The sequence below is a fragment of the Nerophis ophidion genome, linkage group LG07 (assembly GCF_033978795.1).
Source record: "Nerophis ophidion isolate RoL-2023_Sa linkage group LG07, RoL_Noph_v1.0, whole genome shotgun sequence".
Taxonomy (NCBI): Eukaryota; Metazoa; Chordata; class Actinopteri; order Syngnathiformes; family Syngnathidae; genus Nerophis; species Nerophis ophidion.
The window spans coordinates 49,503,453-49,524,516 of record NC_084617.1 but is presented as its reverse complement, the minus strand read 5'-3'; the positions used below and the strand labels follow the sequence as shown (position 1 = coordinate 49,524,516).

Below are 21,064 nucleotides of genomic sequence, written 5' to 3'. Positions count from 1 at the left end.
TATGTTTTTCAATGTATTTATGGTTTTCTTTTGTGCACAGGAGTTACCTCTTGTACTGTAAACAAGTGTCTGAATGGTGGCTCTTGCTATATGAGCGGCAACATTCCTGCATGTAGCTGTGCACCTGGTTTTGGCGGTGATCATTGTGAAACAGGTAAGATATTGTCTCAGAAAAAGGTCCCCAAAAATACCAATGTAAAAAAAATACTTTTAAAGGGCTTTCAAATAATTATCTTATTTTTTAATAGATATTGATGAATGCCAGTCCAACCCTTGCCACAATGGCGGTACATGCGTTGATGGAGTGGCGTGCTTCACATGTGTTTGCCTACCGAGCTACTCAGGACAGTTTTGTGAGGAGGGTAAGTCACAAACTATCGTACAACCATTCATCAAATAAAAATGTCTTTTAACTTAAAATTTGGCCAGAGCATTAAGCTTAAATGCACGTATTAAACATAAACTAAATATTTCTGACATCCAATGGCAGAATGATGTTTATTTTTATTTTGAGCTAAGCATATTTTTTTAGGGTGTAGGCACTTTTGGACAGTTTCTACTCTACGCCCTTCATTTTGCGAAAGATCACTTAACAGTGAAGTGCACTCGGACTGTGTAATTTATTTAGCTGCTGTCTTACAAATGTTTGGTTGAACTGCAACCCCCCAAAAAGCCACCTTTGTGTTTCTTTGTTATTTCATGCACTGAAGCAAACTAACAGAACACTGAAATTGGTGTTGTTGATGTTCAGCAACAAAGAGATCACCAGCTGTGAGCTCAATGTTGCTGTCAAATCTTTTTTCAGATAAACTTTTGACCGACCAGCTAACCTTTGTAACCACTCAGGGGAAAAGGGCTGAATTTTTGCTGTATTTTGGCTATATATTGTGTCGTGTTACTCCATTATAGTAGATTATTTAGATATTTTTAACACAAAAATGTTGAATTTCAATGTCCAATTCTATCACAGGTATTCAACAATACCTGTAAGTCCTTCATTATTGAAAAGGCATAAAATATTTTGGATTCCTTTTTTTTTTTGTTCTTTTTTTTTTTTGCTCAAATCTCCTAATCAACTATAGCACTAAGCACATATACAAAAAAAACAAAAACAAACATCCATCCATTTTCTACCGCTTATTCCCTTTGGGGTGGCAGGGGGCGCTGGTGCATATCTCAGCTACAATCGGGCAGAAGGAGGTGTACACCCTGGACAAGTCGCCACCTCATCGCAGGGCCAACACAGACAGACAGACCACACTCACATTCACACACTAGGGCCAATTTAGTGTTGCCAATCAACCTATCCCCAGGTGCATGTCTTTGGTGGTGGGAGGTAGCCGTAGTACCCGGAGGGGAACCCACGCAGTCACGGGGAGAACATGCAAACTCCACACAGAAAGATCCAGAGCCCGGGATTGAACCCAGGACTACTCAGGACCTTCGTATTGTGAGGCAGACGCACTAACCCCTCTACCAACGTGCTGCCCATATATATATATATATATATATATATATATATATATATATATATATATATATATACATATATATATATATATATATATATATATATATATATATATATACATTGTAGCCAACGATTGGGTGTCCCACGATTCGATTCAATATCGATTCTTGGGGTCACGATTCGATAATATATCGATTTTTTTGATTTGATTCGATTCTCGATTCAAAAACTATATTTTTCCGATTCAAAACGACTCTGTATTCATTCAATACATAGGATTTCAGCAGGATCTACCCCAGTCTGCTGACATGCTAGCAGGGTAGTAGATTTAAAAAAAAAAAGAGCTTTTACAATTGTAAAGGACAATGTTTTATCAACTGATTGCAATAATGTAAATTTGTTTTAACTATTAAACAAACCAAAAATATGACTTATTTTATCTTTGTGAAAACATTGGACACAGTGTGTTTTCAAGCTTATGAGATGCGATGCAAGTGTAAGCCACTGTGACACTATTGTTCTTTTTTTTATTTTTATGAATGTCTAATGATATTTTCATTGAGGGATTTTTAATCACTGCTATGCTGAATTTATAACTAATATTGATACTGTTGTTGATAATATTCATTTTTGTTTCACTACTTTTGGCTTCTTCTCTGTCGTGTTTGTGTCTTTATTGCAGTTGTGAGTGTTGCTGGGTCAGGTTTGGTTTTGGAATTGGATTGCATTGTTATGGTATTGCTGTGTATTGTTTTGTTGGATTGATTAAAAAAAAATATATATATATTTTTTTTTTTTAAATTGATTTTTTAAAAATGAGAATCTATTCTGAATCGCACAACGTTTTCGTATTGATTTTTTCCAACACCCCTAATATATATATATATATATATATATACCTGCGATGAGGTGGCAACTTGTCCAGGGTGTACCCCGCCTTCCGCCCGATTGCAGCTGAGATAGGCGCCAGCGCCCCCCGCAACCCCAAAAGGGAATAAGCGGTAGAAAACGGATGGATGGATATATATATATATATATATATATATATATATATATATATATGTATATATATATACATATATATATATGTGTATATATATATATATATATATATATGTGTGTATATATATATATATATATATATATATATATATATATATATATATATATATATATATATATATATATATATATATATATATACACACACACATATACATATACATATATGTTTGGAAATGCCTTTATGGCTTTTATGTCCTGCTTATTTACAATTGAATGTCGCCAAGGGGTTGAGTACTTATAAACACTAGCTCAATGTATTGTATTAGAAGTACTAATAACAACGAGCCTCGAGGGTGAGATGTGTAGATATGCAGATTTTAACACCATGGATATACCGGTTAGAAATAACTAATACATATTCCTGTGTTCATAAACCTCTGTTGTCTCCTGTCCTTGCAGACACAGAGATGTGTGAATATGGCTGGCACAAGTTTCAAGGCCAGTGCTACAAGTATTTCCCCAGCAGGAAGGAGTGGGACTCAGCCGAGCGAGAGTGTCGCATGCATGGAGCTCACCTGACCAGCATCCTCTCCAATGAGGAGCAGCAGTTTGTCAACCGTACGATTACCCACAATTCCATTCCTTCTTCTTCCCCTTCTCTGCATGTGTAGTCCTAATAAGGGCAAGAAATGTAATCTGCTGTCTTTTCTGGTTGCTAGGTCTTGGCCAGGACTACCAGTGGATTGGTCTGAATGATAAGATGTTTGACGGTGACTTCCGATGGACCGATGGCAGCCCTATGGTAAGAAAAGATGCTCTCCCACGCCACTTTTTTGTTTTAAACGTGGCAGAGCGACAGTCTAAATATTTGGATGTGGTGTCAATGACAGATGCGCTCATGAGGGGAAGAACAGCCTTTATTGCAGCACTGTGGAAGATGTTCCCAGTGTATCTGAGAGTGTTGAGGATCCCTGTCACTGGACAGGAAAGTGACTAATTGCCACGTGCATCCGTGTCGTACGGAGTGATGCACTCACTTCAAAGATTATTCCGCAGACAGGAGAGGCAGCCTGAGGGTTTAAAGATAAGCTACCTATTGAGGGTCTTTCTCAGCTGAGGGGCGATGTGGGTGTGAGTGACACTTGGGGAGGGGAGGCAGTAAGGCAGGCGCAGACAGGTATACTATGGTATAGTAGTCACCCTCCCCTCTAAAATAAAAATAAAAACAAGTCGCGCCTGGAAGGGGGCCACTCGGCAGGAAGACAACACAGATGGACAGCACCTGTGCCTGCCTGCAGAAAGACAGAAAGAGACACAATAGTCTGGGGGGTCTGAGTGGGTGGTCACCCTCAGCTATTGGATTTTTATTCTGCCAAAACTATTCATATTATTTACTTTTTTTACTCTATCTATCATATATGTGTGTGAATATATGCATATATGTACATTTATATGTATATATGTGGATATATATATGTATGTATATATATTTACATATATTATACATACATACATATGCCTAACATATATATATATATATATATATATATGTATATATATATATATATATATATATATATATATATATATATATATATATATATATATATATATATATATATATATATATATATATATACATATACACACACATCCATTTTCTACCGCTTGTCCCTTTTAGGGGTCGCGGGGGGTGCTGGAGCCTAGCTCAGCTGCATATATACATAACTATTTAAACATACTGTACATTTCTATCTATATATATATGTGTGTATATATATATATATATATATAAATATATATACATATATGCATACATATATACATATATATATAAATATATGCATACATATCTGTGTATATATATATACATAAACAATATATAAACATACATACAGACATACACACATATATATATATATACATATATGCATACATATATATATATATATACTGTACATAAATACATATATATAATATACATATATATATTTAAACATATATAATATACATATATATATACATTTATATATATATACTATATACATACATACATATATACTGTATATATATATATATATATATATATATATATATATATATATATATATATATATATATATATATATGTAGATTTAGTCTGCAGTAGACTAGTTGCTACTGTGTACCAGGAGTTTAATAGAAATGACAATAACACAACATTAAAAATTCAAGATGTAAAATACTATACATAAAAAAGATACCACAATACTTTCTATTGAAACAGGTAATCTATAAAAGAAAAAAAAGAGAAAAAACAACAACACATACATTTAAGAATTATTCAACTTCTTTAATTCACAAGGCAGCCTACTGTATTTCACTAGTTTTTTTCACTTTCTTATATTCAGGTTTGATATTTAATAGATGTTTTTTTTTTCATACATGTTTTGTCTCTTTTCTTCAGAATGGACCTTGTTGGGGGGGGGGGGGGGACAAAATCTATCATATAGAAAACTGTGTCTAAATGTAAAAAACTGAACTCATGTTCAAAATAAAATACACAATGAACATATTAAACCAACACAGTATGTATCTTTATTTGAGATATTGAAATATTATGCGGAGTATTAAGGCCGGAATGAAAATGAAACCTGCATGTAATCAGAAATTCCCGTGAAAATAGTAAAAAGTGAAATAGATTTCTTTACAAACAATATCAAAAGTCATATTTGATTAGGCTGGCAAAAACAAGTAGACCTATGCGACTAAATACAAAAATATTATCTCATTAATCTAAATAATTCATTATACGCAGATTAATAATGCAAATAATTTTGACTGCACAGTTCATGCTCATGATATGGTGTTATATGTGTTTTATGTTGCTCGATTGCACCAAGAAAAATTCCTTGTTTGTGAACCCGTTCTCATACAATGGCAGTGACAACTGTTCTGATTCTGATTCTGATTCTGATTAAGGTGTTTTTTCTTTTGTATCATTAATTTTGAGGAAAATGCCGACCTGCAGCGCAGTCGATGACATTTGTTAGCTTAAGAAGTGCAGCGAGCCGGAAGTGGCTGTGTTTGTTACGCATAATGACAGAGTAGGACTGCCCGGGGACATGTTGCAGAAACCGGGGGATGGGCTTTGAGGGTGTGGAGGGGTCACGTCTTTGAAGCGTCCCACAGTGTGCTGAAAGGCTGCAGGTCGCATCACGTGCACATGGAAAGGCCTGCAGCCCTCCGGCTGTGTGGGCGCTGTTCGAATGTGCACAAGTTGCACTTGTAACGCTGAGTGTGCACAAATGTGTTGATGATGTCATGTCTTAGTGCTTTTTTTGCATGAATACCAAAGTGCATGATCGAAAAACCCGCTGTTGTCAAAAAAAAATCCATGTTATTCTGACTCCAGCTGTTTCTCTGGCTATGTGGGTCGTTCACATCACAGAGGTCACTTAATGGTATTCTAACCACACAGCTGCGCCCTCTTCTGGGCCAATGGGGAGATCGCAGCTCAATGATGACCATGTTCTGCATCGCGTCTCATTCTCCCTTTTTGCGTCATTAATTGCAGCATTATGAAAACTGGAGGCCCCAGCAGCCGGACAGCTTCTTCTCTTCAGGAGAGGACTGTGTCGTGATGATCTGGCACGAGGACGGCCAGTGGAATGACGTGCCGTGCAACTACCACCTCACCTTCACTTGCAAAAAGGGCACAGGTGAGGCAGAAAAAGCCTGGCCAGCAACATTACAGAGAAGTCGTGGATGATAATGACAATGAAGAAAAGGTTCCTAGTGGTCTTGATAAAACGTATTGGATATGATCTTCTGTAAATTCTGCGTACATTTTGCTTCACAGTCACATTTATAATGCATTTTTTTTAGATATTCCCAGATGGCAAATGAAACCCCACCCCACCCTACCTAAAAGTATCATACTTTTTCTTCAGAAAATGTACACTGTTTGAATATGTATTTTCAAAAGGTACGCCATTGCTATTTCTTTTTTTTCCAGACACGGTCGAGAATAAACTTTATTAACGTTTTATATATTCAACTGGTCACAACATTAGGGACACATGCACACTCTCCCCTCAATACAAACTAATATTTTGGTACCAGTACTGGTAATTTAAGGTCTCATGTGACGTAGTTGCTGAGTTTATGAATATAATATGATTTGTTTTAAAAAAAGAAAAAAACATTTTGTGACGATAAAACATATTGATGCAATCACAGTAGTATCGACTAGTTACGCTCTTGTACTTGGTATCATTACAGTGGATGTCAGATGTAGATCCACCAATTTGTTTACATTGTTACACCGGTGAGCTATTGTGTCCTCCTATGGTGTGTAGTGAAGCATGTTTAGCTATTCCTCGTCCTGCAGGGATGATACTTGTAAGAAACTTACTTTATTTGTCGCCATGGAGGCGAGGATTAGTGATATAGAAGAAGCTAAAACACTGCCGACTGCGGATGGACATTAGCCGCTAACTACAGTAGTTAGCCATGTCTTAAAGCACCACTTCCTGTGAGCGTTTCAGTGTTATATTTTCACCTTTATTGTTAGTTTTTAGGCCAAAATGCGTCCATTGTCCCCTTTCTGTCTACACACTGTGTCTGCTTGTAAGTTCTCTGGGATTGTCCGCTGCCGAACATGCTCCTCTGCTCGTAAAACTAGCAATTTCATGACGTGACGACACGCCGTCATGCCCGTTAAAGAAATAAATATTGCGAAGGGTACTTTTCAAACAGAGTATAATACCATTTTTGATTCATTAGAACCGCGGTACTATACAAGTACCGGTATACCGTACAACTCGAATACAGACGCTGTATTATGAAAAGCTGATTTTACCAGAATTTCGGTAGTAATGTGTGCATGCCAAGATTTGATGAAAACAATACTTTATCCTACCCTCTCTTGTGTTTTCTCAAACTCCGGAGCCCCCCCCCTTCTGTCTAGTAGCTTTTTTCAATGTCAAAATACAAACCCCGTTTCCAAATGAGTAGGGAAATTGTGTTAGATGTAAATATAAACGGAATACAATGATTTGCAAATACTTTTCAACCCATATTCAATTGAATGCAGTACAAAGACAAGATATTTAAAGTTCAAACTCATAATCTTTTGTTTTTTTTGAAAATAATAATTAACTTAGAATTTCATGACTGCAACACGTGCCAAAGTAGTTGAGAAAGGTCATGTTCACCACTGTGTTACATCACCTTTTCTTTTAACAACACTCAATAAACGTTTGGGAACTGAGGAAACTAATTGTTGAAGCTTTGAAAGTGGAATTATTTCCCATTCTTGTTTTATGTAGAGCTTCAGTCGTTCAACAGTCCGGGGTCTCCGCTGTCGTATTTTATGCTTCATAATGCGCCACACATTTTCGATGGGAGACAGGTCTGGACTGCAGGCGGGCCAAGAAAGTACCCGCACTCTTTTTTTTACAAAGCCACGCTGTTATAACACGTGGCTTGGCATTGTCTTGCTGAAATAAGCAGGGGCGTCCATGAGAACGTTGCTTGGATGACAACATATTTTGCTCCAAAACATGTATGTACCTTTTAGCATTAATGGTGCCTTCACAGATGTGTAAATTACCCATGCCTTGGGCACTAATACACCCCCATACCATCACAGATGCTGGCTTTTAAACTTTGCGCTTATTACAATCCGGATGGTTATTTTCCACTTTGTTCCGGAGGACACCACGTCCATAGTTTCCAAATGTAATTTAAAATGTGGACTTATCAGACCACAGAACACTTGTCCACTTTGCATGAGTCCATCTTAGATGAGCTCGTGCCCAGCGAAGCCGGCGGCGTTTATGGGTGTTGTTGATAAATCAATCAATGTTTATTTATATAGCCCTAAATCACAAGTGTCTCAAAGGGCTGCACAAACCACAACAACATCCTCGGTAGAGCCCACATAAGGGCAAGGAAAAACTCACCCCAGTGGGATGTCGACAATGATGACTATGAGAAACCTTGGAGAGGACCGCATATGTGGGCAACCCTTCCCCCCACAAGGGGACGAAAAGCAATGGATGTCGAGCGGATATAATGGGTTTGGCTTTGCATAGTAGAGATTTAACTTGCAATTACAGATGTAGTGACCAACTGTACTTACTGACAGTGGTTTTATGAAGTGTTCCTGAGCCCATGTGGTGATATCATTTACACACTGATGTCGGGTTTTGACGCTGTACCGCCTGAGGGATCAAAGGTCCGTAATATCGTCGCTTACGTGCTGGGATTTCTCGAGATTCTCTCAACATTTTGATAATTTTACGGACCGTAGATCACAAAACCCCTAAATTCCTGGCAATAGCTCGTTGAGAAATGTTGTTCTAAAACTGTTCGACAATATGCTTACAAAGTGATGACCCTCACCCCATCCTTGTTTGTGAATTACTTAGCATTTAATGGAAGCTGCTTTTATACCCAATCATGGCACCCACCTGTTCCCAATTAGCCTGCACACCTGTGGGATGTTCCAAATAAGTGTTTAATGAGCATGTCTCAACATTATCAGTATTTATTACCACCTTTCCCATCTTCTTTGTCACGTGTTGCTGGCATCAAATTCTAAAGTTAATGATTATTTGCAAAACAAAAAACGTTTATCAGTTTGAACACCAAATATGTTGTCTTTGTAGCATATTCAACTGAATGTGGGTTGAAAATGATTTGCAAATCATTGTTTTCCGTTTATATTTACATCTAACACAATTTCCCAACTCATATGGAAATTGGGTTTTTAAGTATGTCCACCCCCTGCTGTGACATCACAATGTCGCCAGACTTAAAAACCCTTCAAACAGAGGCATCCAAACTGCGTGCGAGCTCACACTCAAATGCATGAAGCTTATGATCTGAGGCTTTGACGTTGCCTCACACGAGCATCCGGCATCAATAACTCAGAATAGGCCGAAATCATCAGAAGTCTCTTTTAACTGTATTGAAAGAAAATTATTTAATTTTTGGTTAGCGCCAAATTATTTTATTTTTGGTTTTGTAAGTATTTTAATGAGTGTCCTAAAAAGGCTTTGCAGTCTTTCTGCAGTATTTCTAATTAAAAAACAGAATAATTTTTTTTAGTAAGTGCAATTTCTGCTTCTATGTTTATTGTATTTTTCCCCATAATGGGTACATTTTTGAGGCGGCATCATAACCATCCATCCATCCATCCATTTTTCTACCGCTTGTCCATGTTGGGGATGTGGGGGGTGCTGGAGCCTATCTCAGCTGCATTTGGGCGTAAGCCGGCGTACACCCTGGACAAGTCGCCACCTCATCACAGGGCCGACACAGATAGACGGATAGGAAATTAACTTTAAAAAGTCATGAAATATAGTTACTTATTAATTTGCCAAAAATATATTGAATAAGGACAGAATTACTGTTTGATAAATGTAATTAATTAATGTATACATTTCATCAAAACCTTTAAATATCTGGCAAATGGAATTGAAATGATTCTGCAGCTCTGTTGAATATTCCACTGGTCTGTTTTGGTGCTAGTTAATGAGAGGATTGAATGTGCTTCGACGGCTGTAGTCTCTTTGTCCAGAAACGGGGCACTATAGGATTGGATTATTATTAGATCATTTGATTAGTATCATATTGATTGATCATTATTCCGCCAAAGTAGTAGTGTGTACTTACAAAATCCAAAAGCACTGAAGTTGGCACGTTACGTAAATTGTAAATAAAAACAGAATACAATGCTTTGCAAATCCTTTTCAACCTATATTCAATTGAATAAACTGCAAAGACAAGATATTTAATGTTCAGACTGAGAAACAAAAATAATCATTAACCTCGAATTTATTGGCAGCAACACATTACAAAAAAGTTGGCACATGGGGCATTTTTACCACTTTGTTACATGGCCTTACCTGTTAACAACGCTCAGTAAACGTTTGGGAACTGAAGAGACCAAATTTTTAAGCTTTTCAGGTGGAATTTGATTGATTTCTCCAGATTCTCTGAACCTTTCGATGATATTACAGACTGTAGATGGTGAAATCCCTAAATTCCTTGCACTTGCTTGTTGAGAAATGTTGTTCTTAAACTGTTTGACTCGCATTTGTTCACGAAGTGGTGGCCCTCGCCCCATCCTTGTTTGTGAATGACTGAGCATTTCATGGAAGCGGGGGTGAATATTGTAGGTCCCGGAAGAGTTAGTGCTGCATTGGATTCTGGGTATTTGTTAAGTTATGTTACGGTGCGGATGTTCTCCCCAAATATGTTTGTCATTCTTGTTTGGTGTGGGTTCACGGTGTGGTGCATATTTGTAACAGTGTTAAAGTTGTTTATATGGCCACTTTCAGTGTGACCTGTATGGCTGTTGACCAAGTATGCTTTGCATTCACTTATGTGTGTGTGTAAAAGCCACATAAATGATGTGAATGCGCTGACACGCCGTTTGTATGGAGGAAAATCGGACGTGACGACAGCTTGTAGAGGACGCTAAAAGAGAATGGTTGGCCCGAGAGATTTTCGGGAGGGGCACTGGAATTCCAGATTCTCCCGGAAAAATCGGGAGGGTTGGCAAGTATTGACTCTTCGTGTAAATAAAAACTTCTACAAATGCCATGACATACATCAAAACCCATTACGGGAGGATTAATAACATTAAGAGTAATTTTTATTCTTAAATATATTGAAATTGGAGATCCAGTAAAAAGGGATTTGTTGAACAATCGGGGTCCCGGCATTGACCCCAAATGATCCCCACAGGTCATAACCAAAAATGTATTCATTCTATAATTTTTTGTGCCACAAATGATGATGTCTTGGATTTTTTTCGGTCTGAATAATTATGCGATAATCATTCGGCTGTGCCAATTTATGTTAATTGTTGCTTATGTTCCTCAGTGGCATGCACCCAGCCTCCAGTAGTGGAGAACGCACAGACCTTTGGTTCACAACGTGACCGCTATGAGGTCAACTCCCTGGTGAGGTACCAGTGCCAGACAGGTTACATTCAGAAGCACCCTCCGACGATCCGTTGCCGTGGCGACGGGCACTGGGACGCCCCTAAAATATCCTGCATTAACCGTAAGTCGAGCAAGGGTTCGGCAGAGATAACGCCGCATTTTGGAGCTAACGTCTCCCGTCTCTCCTTGCAGCGTCCAACTATCAGAGAAACTTCATGAGAAAGCATCAACACAAACGTCTTTACAGCGTCAACAACTTCAACCAGAGGCCAGAACAGGCCTTCTCGCTCTATCACCAGCGCTACAGAGTCAGTAGAGATACCAGTGAACACAAGCGGAGGAGGCCGTGATTCCCACTGCACTGTTGGTGCTTCTGGAACACAAGAGATTACAAACAATCCAAGAGGACCTGCATTCTGGATTTTTTTAAGTGCCTTTTAAAGAAGACGACTTCTTGCAATCAAGAGACCCTGTTTTCTAAAGACGACGTGGAGAAATACTTTCAGCTGGCTACTGGAAATACCAACAAGTACAAATATTTTTGTTGTTGTTTTTAAACTGTGCTGGCAGTTACATAACACATTTGTATTCTGGCTGTGCTGTTTAAAAATCACCATAAGTGTTCCTTATTCTGAGAAGATGAAAAGCAGATGTGAATTTATAGCGCTTATGTTAGTTATGTCAATGACACGTTTAGCAAAGATGGATGCATCGGTGATGATCATACCAAATAAAAGAGAGTCGGATCCTTTTTAAAGTTTTTATTTTGAATCAAACTTTTAGCCGTGGAAGCTCAGAAAAGTGCCAACCTGAACTCCAACTGTCGTGTTTTTTTAATGAAACTATTTTTATAGAGAGGATAAATGCAACTTTTATTATTATTTTTTTTATTTTCTTGTAATCAGACCATATTTTTGGTATATGGTCCAAAAATATGGTTTGTATTATATTAGGTGGAATTTTCAAGAATTCCATCTAATATACCAAAATATGGCTTGATTACAAGAACATTTGAAAATGCATATGAATAAGAAGACATAATGGACCTTTTTGAGCAACTTTTATAATTTTTTAATTTTTCAAATTTTCTTGTAATCAGAGTTTATTTTCAGTATTTTAGACGGAATTTTTAAGAAATCCATCTAACATGGAAACTATGGTGTGCGTTATATTAGATGGAATTTTAAGAATTCCATCTAATATACTGAAAATATGGTCTGATTACAAGAACATTTGAAAAAAGAATATGAATAAGAAGACATAATGAATCTTTTTGAGCAACTTTTATTTGAATTTTTTTAAGTACGGTACCGTGCATACCAGATGGAGATGCACAGCACAATAAATGCACTGAAACCCATCAGTGCACATCTTTTTTTTTTTTTTTGCCATGACATGTTTACAATAACCATAATGCTGTTCATGTTAATACACCAGAGTCTTGCTCTCATCTGCTGCTTTTGAGCGACACTTTGTGATGTCTGTTACCGAGAGAATGTATTTTGTGAAGCGCTCCCAAAGACTTGAACGTGACATCCGTTTAAGCACAGATGCATGTAATTTATTTCCCTTCTCAACTCTTTAAATGTTTCTTCTCCACTCACAGGCTATTCCATCATTTCACCATTCAGTGCTTTTCATCTGTCCGTACTTTCATGTACATTCAGACTGAAAATATCTCAAAGGACCAAGTAAACGGGAGAGCCTGTTCAGCTGCAATCATGTTGCGTACCAAAGACATAATAATGTACAGTTACGCGATTTTGTTGAACAGAAACATTTGTTTTTGTCTAGCTGTGAATGTCTCAGCCTTAATATGCACATACAATTCTCTTTTATTTTCTATTTATAACATTTTGGTTTTTTGTGTCACACTGTGAATGTCTGGGATGTGTTTTTGTTTTTAAAAAGAGGTCGCCTTGTTTCCCTCCTGCTTTAACTCACCAAATAAATAATAAAAAAAATATGATTATGATTTAAAAATGCATTTTATTTCTTAAAATGACGAGGATGAAGGGAAAAAATCAATTATGGGCCTCGAAAGGGTGCAATGTTGTGCTTTCAACAGCAGGTAGCGCCACACGCCAAGCTTTGAAGCTTCTTTTTTTTTACCCCTATTCCTGACAGATCTATATACTACTCTATAGGTATACACACATATTATATTTAGTTATACATACAAACACATAACTGTTTTAATATTGCACAGTATAGAGTATGCATATGTTGCATTCATTGCATTGACATGATAATGTATGTAAAAGTTAGTAGAGCCTCTACAGCAGGGGTTCTTAACCTTTTTGCCCTCAGGGCCCAACTTTTCCACTACAGAGGGGCCCGAGACCCACTTAAATATTACCCCTGATTGTAATCGTATTTATAAATTTTATCTAACCTGCTTACAGTTTAACAAGACACACCTTGTCAAATGATATGAAACCATGTGTCAATCATTAGGATTATTATCAAGGCTTTGGTCAGGCTGATTACAAAAATTAATACTAATAAAATATACTGCAAAATAAATGATTTATAAAAACTGAGGACAAATAAATGTATATACAATTTACACGGTGCTAAAATAAAAAAAATACTGCCTAAATTGATAATATTGGTAATAAATATAATAATAATATAATATAATGTAATAAGTAAACACAAAGTGGGACAAAATGTGACTTTTGACAAGAAAAAGAAAGGTTGATCATTATACGCCGACACTGACTCACCTGCACTGGCTTGCTGTGCACTTAAGATGCGGCTTTAATATTTTACTACTTACATATAAAATAATAAACCGTTGAGCTTCATATTATATCGCCATGTGTCCCGGCCTGAAAAATGCGTTCAAAGATCTCCGGCTTATTAGTTATATCCAGACCCCCAAAAAATGTCTGCAGGCTTTAGAGGGTTTTCTGTTCGGGCTCCGGTACTCTGGAATGCTCAGTCAAAGCATTTAAGTCCTATCTTAAAATTCATTTATACACACTAGCCTTTAAATAGGGCCATTTTTTAGACCAGTTGATCTGCCGCCACTCTTTTCTGCTCTGCCCCCTTCTCCTGCGTGGAGAGGTTATCAGATGGCCACAGATCAATTTCCCTGGAGGTTGCCCTAGCTGTTCCATGTTCGGACCTGGGGTGGATCAAAGTCAAGGATGTAATTCTAGTTTGTGAATCCCTTTGAGGCATTTGTAATTAAGTGCTAATAAATCACCTTTGATTGATTGATGATGATAATAATATAATTCATTAATTATTAGAGATGTCCGACATTATCAGGCTGCTGATATTATCGGCCAATAAATGCTTTAAAATGTAATATCGCAAATTATCGGTATTGGTTTCAAAAAGTAAAATTTATGACTTTTTAAAACGCAGCTGTATGGAGTGGTTTACGGATGTAGGGAGAAGTACAGAGCACCATTAAACTGTAAAGGCACTGCCTTTGCGTGCCGGCCCAGTCACATAATATCTACGGCTTTTCACACATACAAGTGAATGCAAAGCATACTTGGTCAACAGCCATACAATTCACATTGAGGGTGGCCGTATAAACAACTTTAACACTGTTACAAATATGCGCCACACTGTGAAGCCACACCAAACAAGAATGGCAAACACATTTCGGGAGAACATCCACACCGTAACACAACATGAACACAACAGAACAAATACCCAGAACCCCTTGCAGCACTAATTCTTCCGGGACGCCACAATATACACCCCTGCTACCCTCTCCCTGCCCCCCACCATAACCGCCCCCACCCACCTCAACCTCCTCGTGATCTCCCTGAGAGAGCATGTCCCAAATTCTAAGCTGCTGTTTTGAGGCATGTTCAAAAAAATAATGCACTTTGTGACTTCAATAAAAATATGCCAGTGCCATATTGGCCTTTTTTCCATAACTTGAGTTGATTTAGTTTGAAAACCCTTGTTACATTGTTTAATGTATCCAGCGGGGCATCACGGCAAAATTAGGCATAATAATGTGTTAATTCCACGACTGTATATATCTGTATCAGTTGATATCGGAATCGGTAATTAAGAGTTGGACAATAACGGAATATCGGATAACCGGCAAAAAATCCATTATCGGACATCTTTATTAATTATATTATAATATATTGTAATAATATTCATGTTTCTTAAAGGCCTACTGAAACCCACTACTACCCACCACGCAGTCTGATAGTTTATATATCAATGATGAAATATTAACATTGCAACACATGCCAATACGGCCTTTTTAGTTTACTAAATTGCAATTTTAAATTTCCCGGGACTTTTTTCTTGAAAACGTCGCGTACTGATGACGTGTACGTGTGACGTCACTGACTGTTATGAATATTAGCGCTGCGTACACACACAGCTAAAAGTCGTCTGCTTTAACGGCATAATTACACAGTATTTTGGACATCTGTGTTGCTGAATCTTTTGCAATGTGTTAAATTAATATTGGAGAAGTCAAAGTAGAAAGATGGAGGTGCGAAGCTTTAGCCTTTAGCCACACAAACACACGATGATTCCTTGTTTAAAATTCATGGAGTTGAAACTTTACTATGGATCACAGCGAACATGGATCCCGACTATATGTCAACCAGCAGGTTTCGGTGAGAAAATTGTGGTTAAAAAGTCGCCACTTACCGGATATCAGCTGAGCTTGCGCCTCCCGTACAGCTGCTGTCGACTTCCCTGAGACACTGCGCGTCAACACCCGGCCGTGGACGTACACTTCCGACTATCAGGTACAGTTAAACCCACTAAAACACTAGCAACACAATAGAAAGATAAGGGATTTCCCAGAATTATCTTAGTAAATGTCTCTAAAAACATATGAATCCGTCTCAATGCAACACAATTGCAATCGCGTTTTTTTATTTTTATTTTTTCTAGTCCATCGCTATCAATATCCTCAAACACAAATCTCTCATCCTCGCTCAAATTAATGGGGTAATTGTCGTTTTCTCGGTACGAATAGCTGTTTTTGTTGGAGGCTCCCATTAAAATCAGTGTGAATATATGAGGAGCCATTAACATGTGACGTCATCTTCTGCGACTTCCGGTAGAGGCTGGGCTTTTCTCCAGTTGCAAACTTTATCGTGGATGTTCTCTACTAAATCCTTTCAGCAAAAATATGGCAATATCGCAAAATGATCAAGTATGACACATAGAATAGACCTGCTATCCCTGTTTAAATAATAAAATATCATTTCAGTAGGCCTTTAAATAAACTGTCAGTAAAATTTAAGCACAAATAAAAATACAGCTTGGCTATTTTTGTCATACTTTTTGCGCTTAAGAAACTTCTCTTATGACTTTAGCTCCAGACAGTTTCTGTTTGTTTGATATTGTAATTACTGCTACAAGTGGTGGAAAAGTGTATTACAACTGAGTACGTTGCTGACCATACTGCCGACAGCAGCTGAGAAACAGGTATTTTCTGGTGGTGTCTAGGGGGCGTTTGTGGCCAAACAATGAGCCTAACCCTTAGGTTTAAGAAAAATGTTAATGTACACATTATTGTTTTTTATTCTATTTGTCGGTCTTTCTGCCACTTCCCTCATTTTCAGTGCCCATGTTTGATGTTCCTGGAGGCGCAGCCCCCTGATTGCAGTCTGGCAATCAGGCATTGAATAAATCAACAACAGGAAGACATCAGACCGTTGACTAGTCATCACCTCTTATCTCGGCTATTCTTTGGACTTCTTCAAAAATCAAAATAAAAAAAAATAAAAACAGAGAACATGATGGGTTTCCTGTCACCTGACCGTGGCTATAGCATAATAAAAAGTTTATTACAACAATACACATGACTTGTTCTTCTGTCAGGGGGAAGGATTAGTAGATGACCCGTGTCATTGGCAGAATGGTTCCACACTGTTAAAGGGTCACGAGGGAGGAGCAAAGGTTTCTGAGGTAGTAACACTCAAACATTTGCCTCATTGACTTGCTGCCAGCAGACCACCACATTGTGGAGCGGCCAGTCAATAAATCACTCTCACTGCCAGCACCCTTGAAGTGGGAAAGGTGCATGAACACCCTTTATGTGTTATTGAATCTGGTCTTGGTGACCGATGGAATCTGGTGGATGTCGGGCCCTGGGCATAACACCCTATGCGGCCCAAACTCTGGAACGATCTCCCTCTCCATGTGAGACAGGACCCTTCTTTCTTTTAAGACCCTTCTTAAATTCCATTTTTTATTACTGGCTTTTAACGCAGCATGAGACGTTGAACTGTTTAAACAGTTTTTAACTTTTTAACTGCCTTTTATCTAACCAATTGCTCTAAAGACTATTTGTATGTGCTCTTTATATGTATATATATTATATATGTGTGTGTGTATTTTACCTCTGTTTTAAAATTATATATTTTAGCCTGTAGTTTGCCTGTATTTCTATGCTTTTGTGGGTTTACTTTTTGTGGTGTACAGCCCTTGGTTTTTCAACTGTAGTTGTTTTTAAAGGGGATCATTATCACAATTTCAAAAGGGTTAAAACCAATAAAAATCAGTTCCCAGTAGCTTATTTTATTTTTTGAAGTTGTTTTCAAAATTTTACCTGTTCCGGAATATCCCTAAAAAAAGCTTTAATGTGCTTGATTTTCGCTATGTGCAAAGCCACTGTTCATTTTCCTGTGACGTCATCCAGTGATTCCAATACAAACAACATGCCGGTTACCACAGCAAGATATAGCGACATTAGCTTGGATTCAGACTCGGATTTCAGCGGCTTCAGCCATTCAACAGATTACGCATGTATTGAAACAGATGGTTGGAGTATGGCTGCGATGAGGTGGCTACTTGTCCAGGGTGTACCCCGCCTTCCGCCCGATTGTAGCTGAGATAGGCGCCAGCGCCCCCCGCGACACAGAAAGGGAATAAGCGGTAGAAAATGGATGGATGGGTTGGAGTATGGAGGCAGATAGCGAAAACGAAATTGAAGAAGAAAATGAAGCTATTGAGCGAATAGCTATTGACGCCATGCTATGGCCGAATAGCATGGCCGAATAGCTGCCTTAGCATCGCCTGTAAAATGTGCGGACCAAACGATCAGGACTTTCGCATCTTGTGACACTGGATCAACTTAAATCCGTCGATTGATAAGTGTTTGTTTCGCATTAAATGTGGGTGGAAGGAAACACTGGATGTAAATATAGTTTCAAATGTACATCTAGCTAGCCTAAATAGCATGTTAGCATCGATTAGCTGGCAGTCACGCCGCGACCAAATATGTCTGATTAGCACATAAGTCAATATTATCAACAACACTCACCTTTGTGATTTCGTTGACTTTATCGTTGCAAACGCATCTGCAGGTTATCCATACATCTCTGTACCATGTCTGCCTTAGCATCGCCGGTATAATGTGTAGACATTCGATGGGGGTATGGCGGCAGATTTCTTGCCAATTTTGCATCTTAGGACAGTGGTGCAACTTGAATCCCTCCCTGTTAGTGTTGTTACACCCTCCGACAACACACCGACGAGGCATGATGTCTCCAAGGTTCCAGAAAATGTGTTTGAGAAAATGAAAAAGACGGCTTTATTACCTAGGTGACGTCACGTTCTGACGTCATCGCTCCGAGAGCGATAAACAGGAAGGCGTTTAATTCGCCAAAATTCACCCATTTAGAGTTCGGAAATCAGTTAAAAAAATATATGGTCTTTTTTCTGCAACATCAAGGTATATATTGATGCTTACATAGGTCTGGTGATAATGTTCCCCTTTAAAGGGCTTTATAAATAAAGTTGGTATGGTATTGAATGGTTGTTTACGGCCACAACCACTAAAAAAAATAAAAAAAATGAAAATTCTTACATTTAAATCAAGTAATAATAATAATAATAATACAAAAAATAATAATAATAATTAGCTTTATTGTCTCCGAGGAGAAATTTGTCTTGAACATCAAAACATAGTGTTTTACAAACATGCATACATACATACATACACACACATACATACATACATACAGACAGACAGACAGACAGACAGACAGACAGACAGACAGATAGACAGACAGACAGACTGACATACATACAAACACATACATACGTACGTACATACATACATACATACATACATACATAAATACATACATACATACATACATACATACAGTTCATCCAACAATACAGTGACAACAGTAAACAGTGCACAGGTATATCAGTTAGTTTTAAGAACATACAGTACAGTACCCCCGTATTGCACACCATCCGTATTGCCCAATCCCAATATTGCACCCCTTATTATTGCATCTGGTTATTACAGTAGTTTTCTGTTGTTAAGTTCTTTGATTGCCAGGGGGACAAAGGAAAATCTATACCTCTTGAGGTTGTATGTTGCTGTTCTGTACCATTTACCATTTGGCATCAACACAATTTCCCTATGAAGTATGTGGTGTGGGTCACGGGTGATTTTAAGACCCTGCTTCCACAAGGTCTTGTCGAATATTTCTCAAAGGGAACAAGGGGGCTGCATGCCAATTATTTTAGCAGCTCTCTTGATAAGGTTTTGAAGTTGGGTTTTGAGTTTGACAAGCAGACTTCCAAACCATGTGAAGATGCCATAACGGGCTTTGCCTTATAAAAGTCGTTGGATGGTCATTGCATTTAAAAAGTACAAAAAAAATTAATTTTCTGTACAAACCCGTTACAGGGTGGACAGAACGGGAACACTGAAAAACGTAGGAAAATGGTAATCATGAGGTGAGCAAAATACAAAATAGTGGGGCGGGGGGGTCTTAGTTTGAGACCAGGAAAAGCACATATACTTATTACGACATAAAATTCCAGAATTGCGAGGGGGGAGGGCCAAAACTGTCACCACCAGGGGCCCTGCTCCGTTGTACATCATACCGCGTGTGTGTGGCACTTATTTTCCGTGGATGTATTTTGCATTTGTGTAAGCCTGCAGACTGAAAATTTGACATTAGATATAATGCATTTATCTGTTAGTTTGATAACAATGTTTTTGTTTAATCCAATTGGGAATGTATAACACAAGCTACATTGCACTGCGTCATCCATGTTGCTGCGACTTGATCTCAGTGCTGCTTTCGATTCCGTCGATCCTAACATTCTATTAGAACGTATTAGAACACCTATTGCTATGTCAGACTTAGCCTTTCCTTGGTTTAACTCCTATCTTACTGACAGGATGCAGAGTGTCTCCCATAACAATGTGACCTTGGAGTATGTTAAGGTAACGTGCGGAGCTACACAGGGCACGGTTCTTGGCCCTGCACTCTTCAGCATCTAAATGCTATCCCCACATCTGCAGCCTCTTCGGGGTTCCACGTTGTTCCCACTGGGTTGAGTTTTTTGATGTGGGATCTGAGCCGAGGATGTCGTGCAGCCCTTTGAGACATTTGTGATTAAGGGCTATATTAGAAAACTTTGATTGAATGATACGCCCCCTTTGCAAAATTATAAACTTGTTCATTCCTTCTGGTAGCGGCAAAGTCATAATCGAACACTTGACTGTTCACTCAACACAGACGTCACGTCATCAAAGTGCAAAGTCATGCATTCATACACAGCACCAACATTTGGGACCCAGGATGGAGTGACATAAAAAAGGTGAAAATATTTAATAATCTATTTATGGTAGCATCAGACAAAGTTATGTTTAAGCTTTACTTGT

At 38.1% G+C, this 21,064-nt stretch overlaps 1 protein-coding gene across 1 annotated transcript in view; it reads left to right on the top strand.

Moving 5' to 3' along the window:
• Positions 1-12,169, top strand: part of LOC133556405 (versican core protein-like) — a 55,122-nt gene extending 42,953 nt beyond the window's left edge. The window contains exons 9-15 of the mRNA XM_061906312.1: positions 41-154; positions 249-362; positions 2,936-3,094; positions 3,196-3,278; positions 6,033-6,177; positions 11,357-11,539; positions 11,611-12,169. Coding sequence (XP_061762296.1) covers positions 41-154; positions 249-362; positions 2,936-3,094; positions 3,196-3,278; positions 6,033-6,177; positions 11,357-11,539; positions 11,611-11,768 — 956 coding nt within the window. The 3' untranslated portion in view covers positions 11,769-12,169. The remainder of the gene's footprint in view (positions 1-40; positions 155-248; positions 363-2,935; positions 3,095-3,195; positions 3,279-6,032; positions 6,178-11,356; positions 11,540-11,610) is intronic.
• Positions 12,170-21,064: the final 8,895 nt, after the last annotated feature.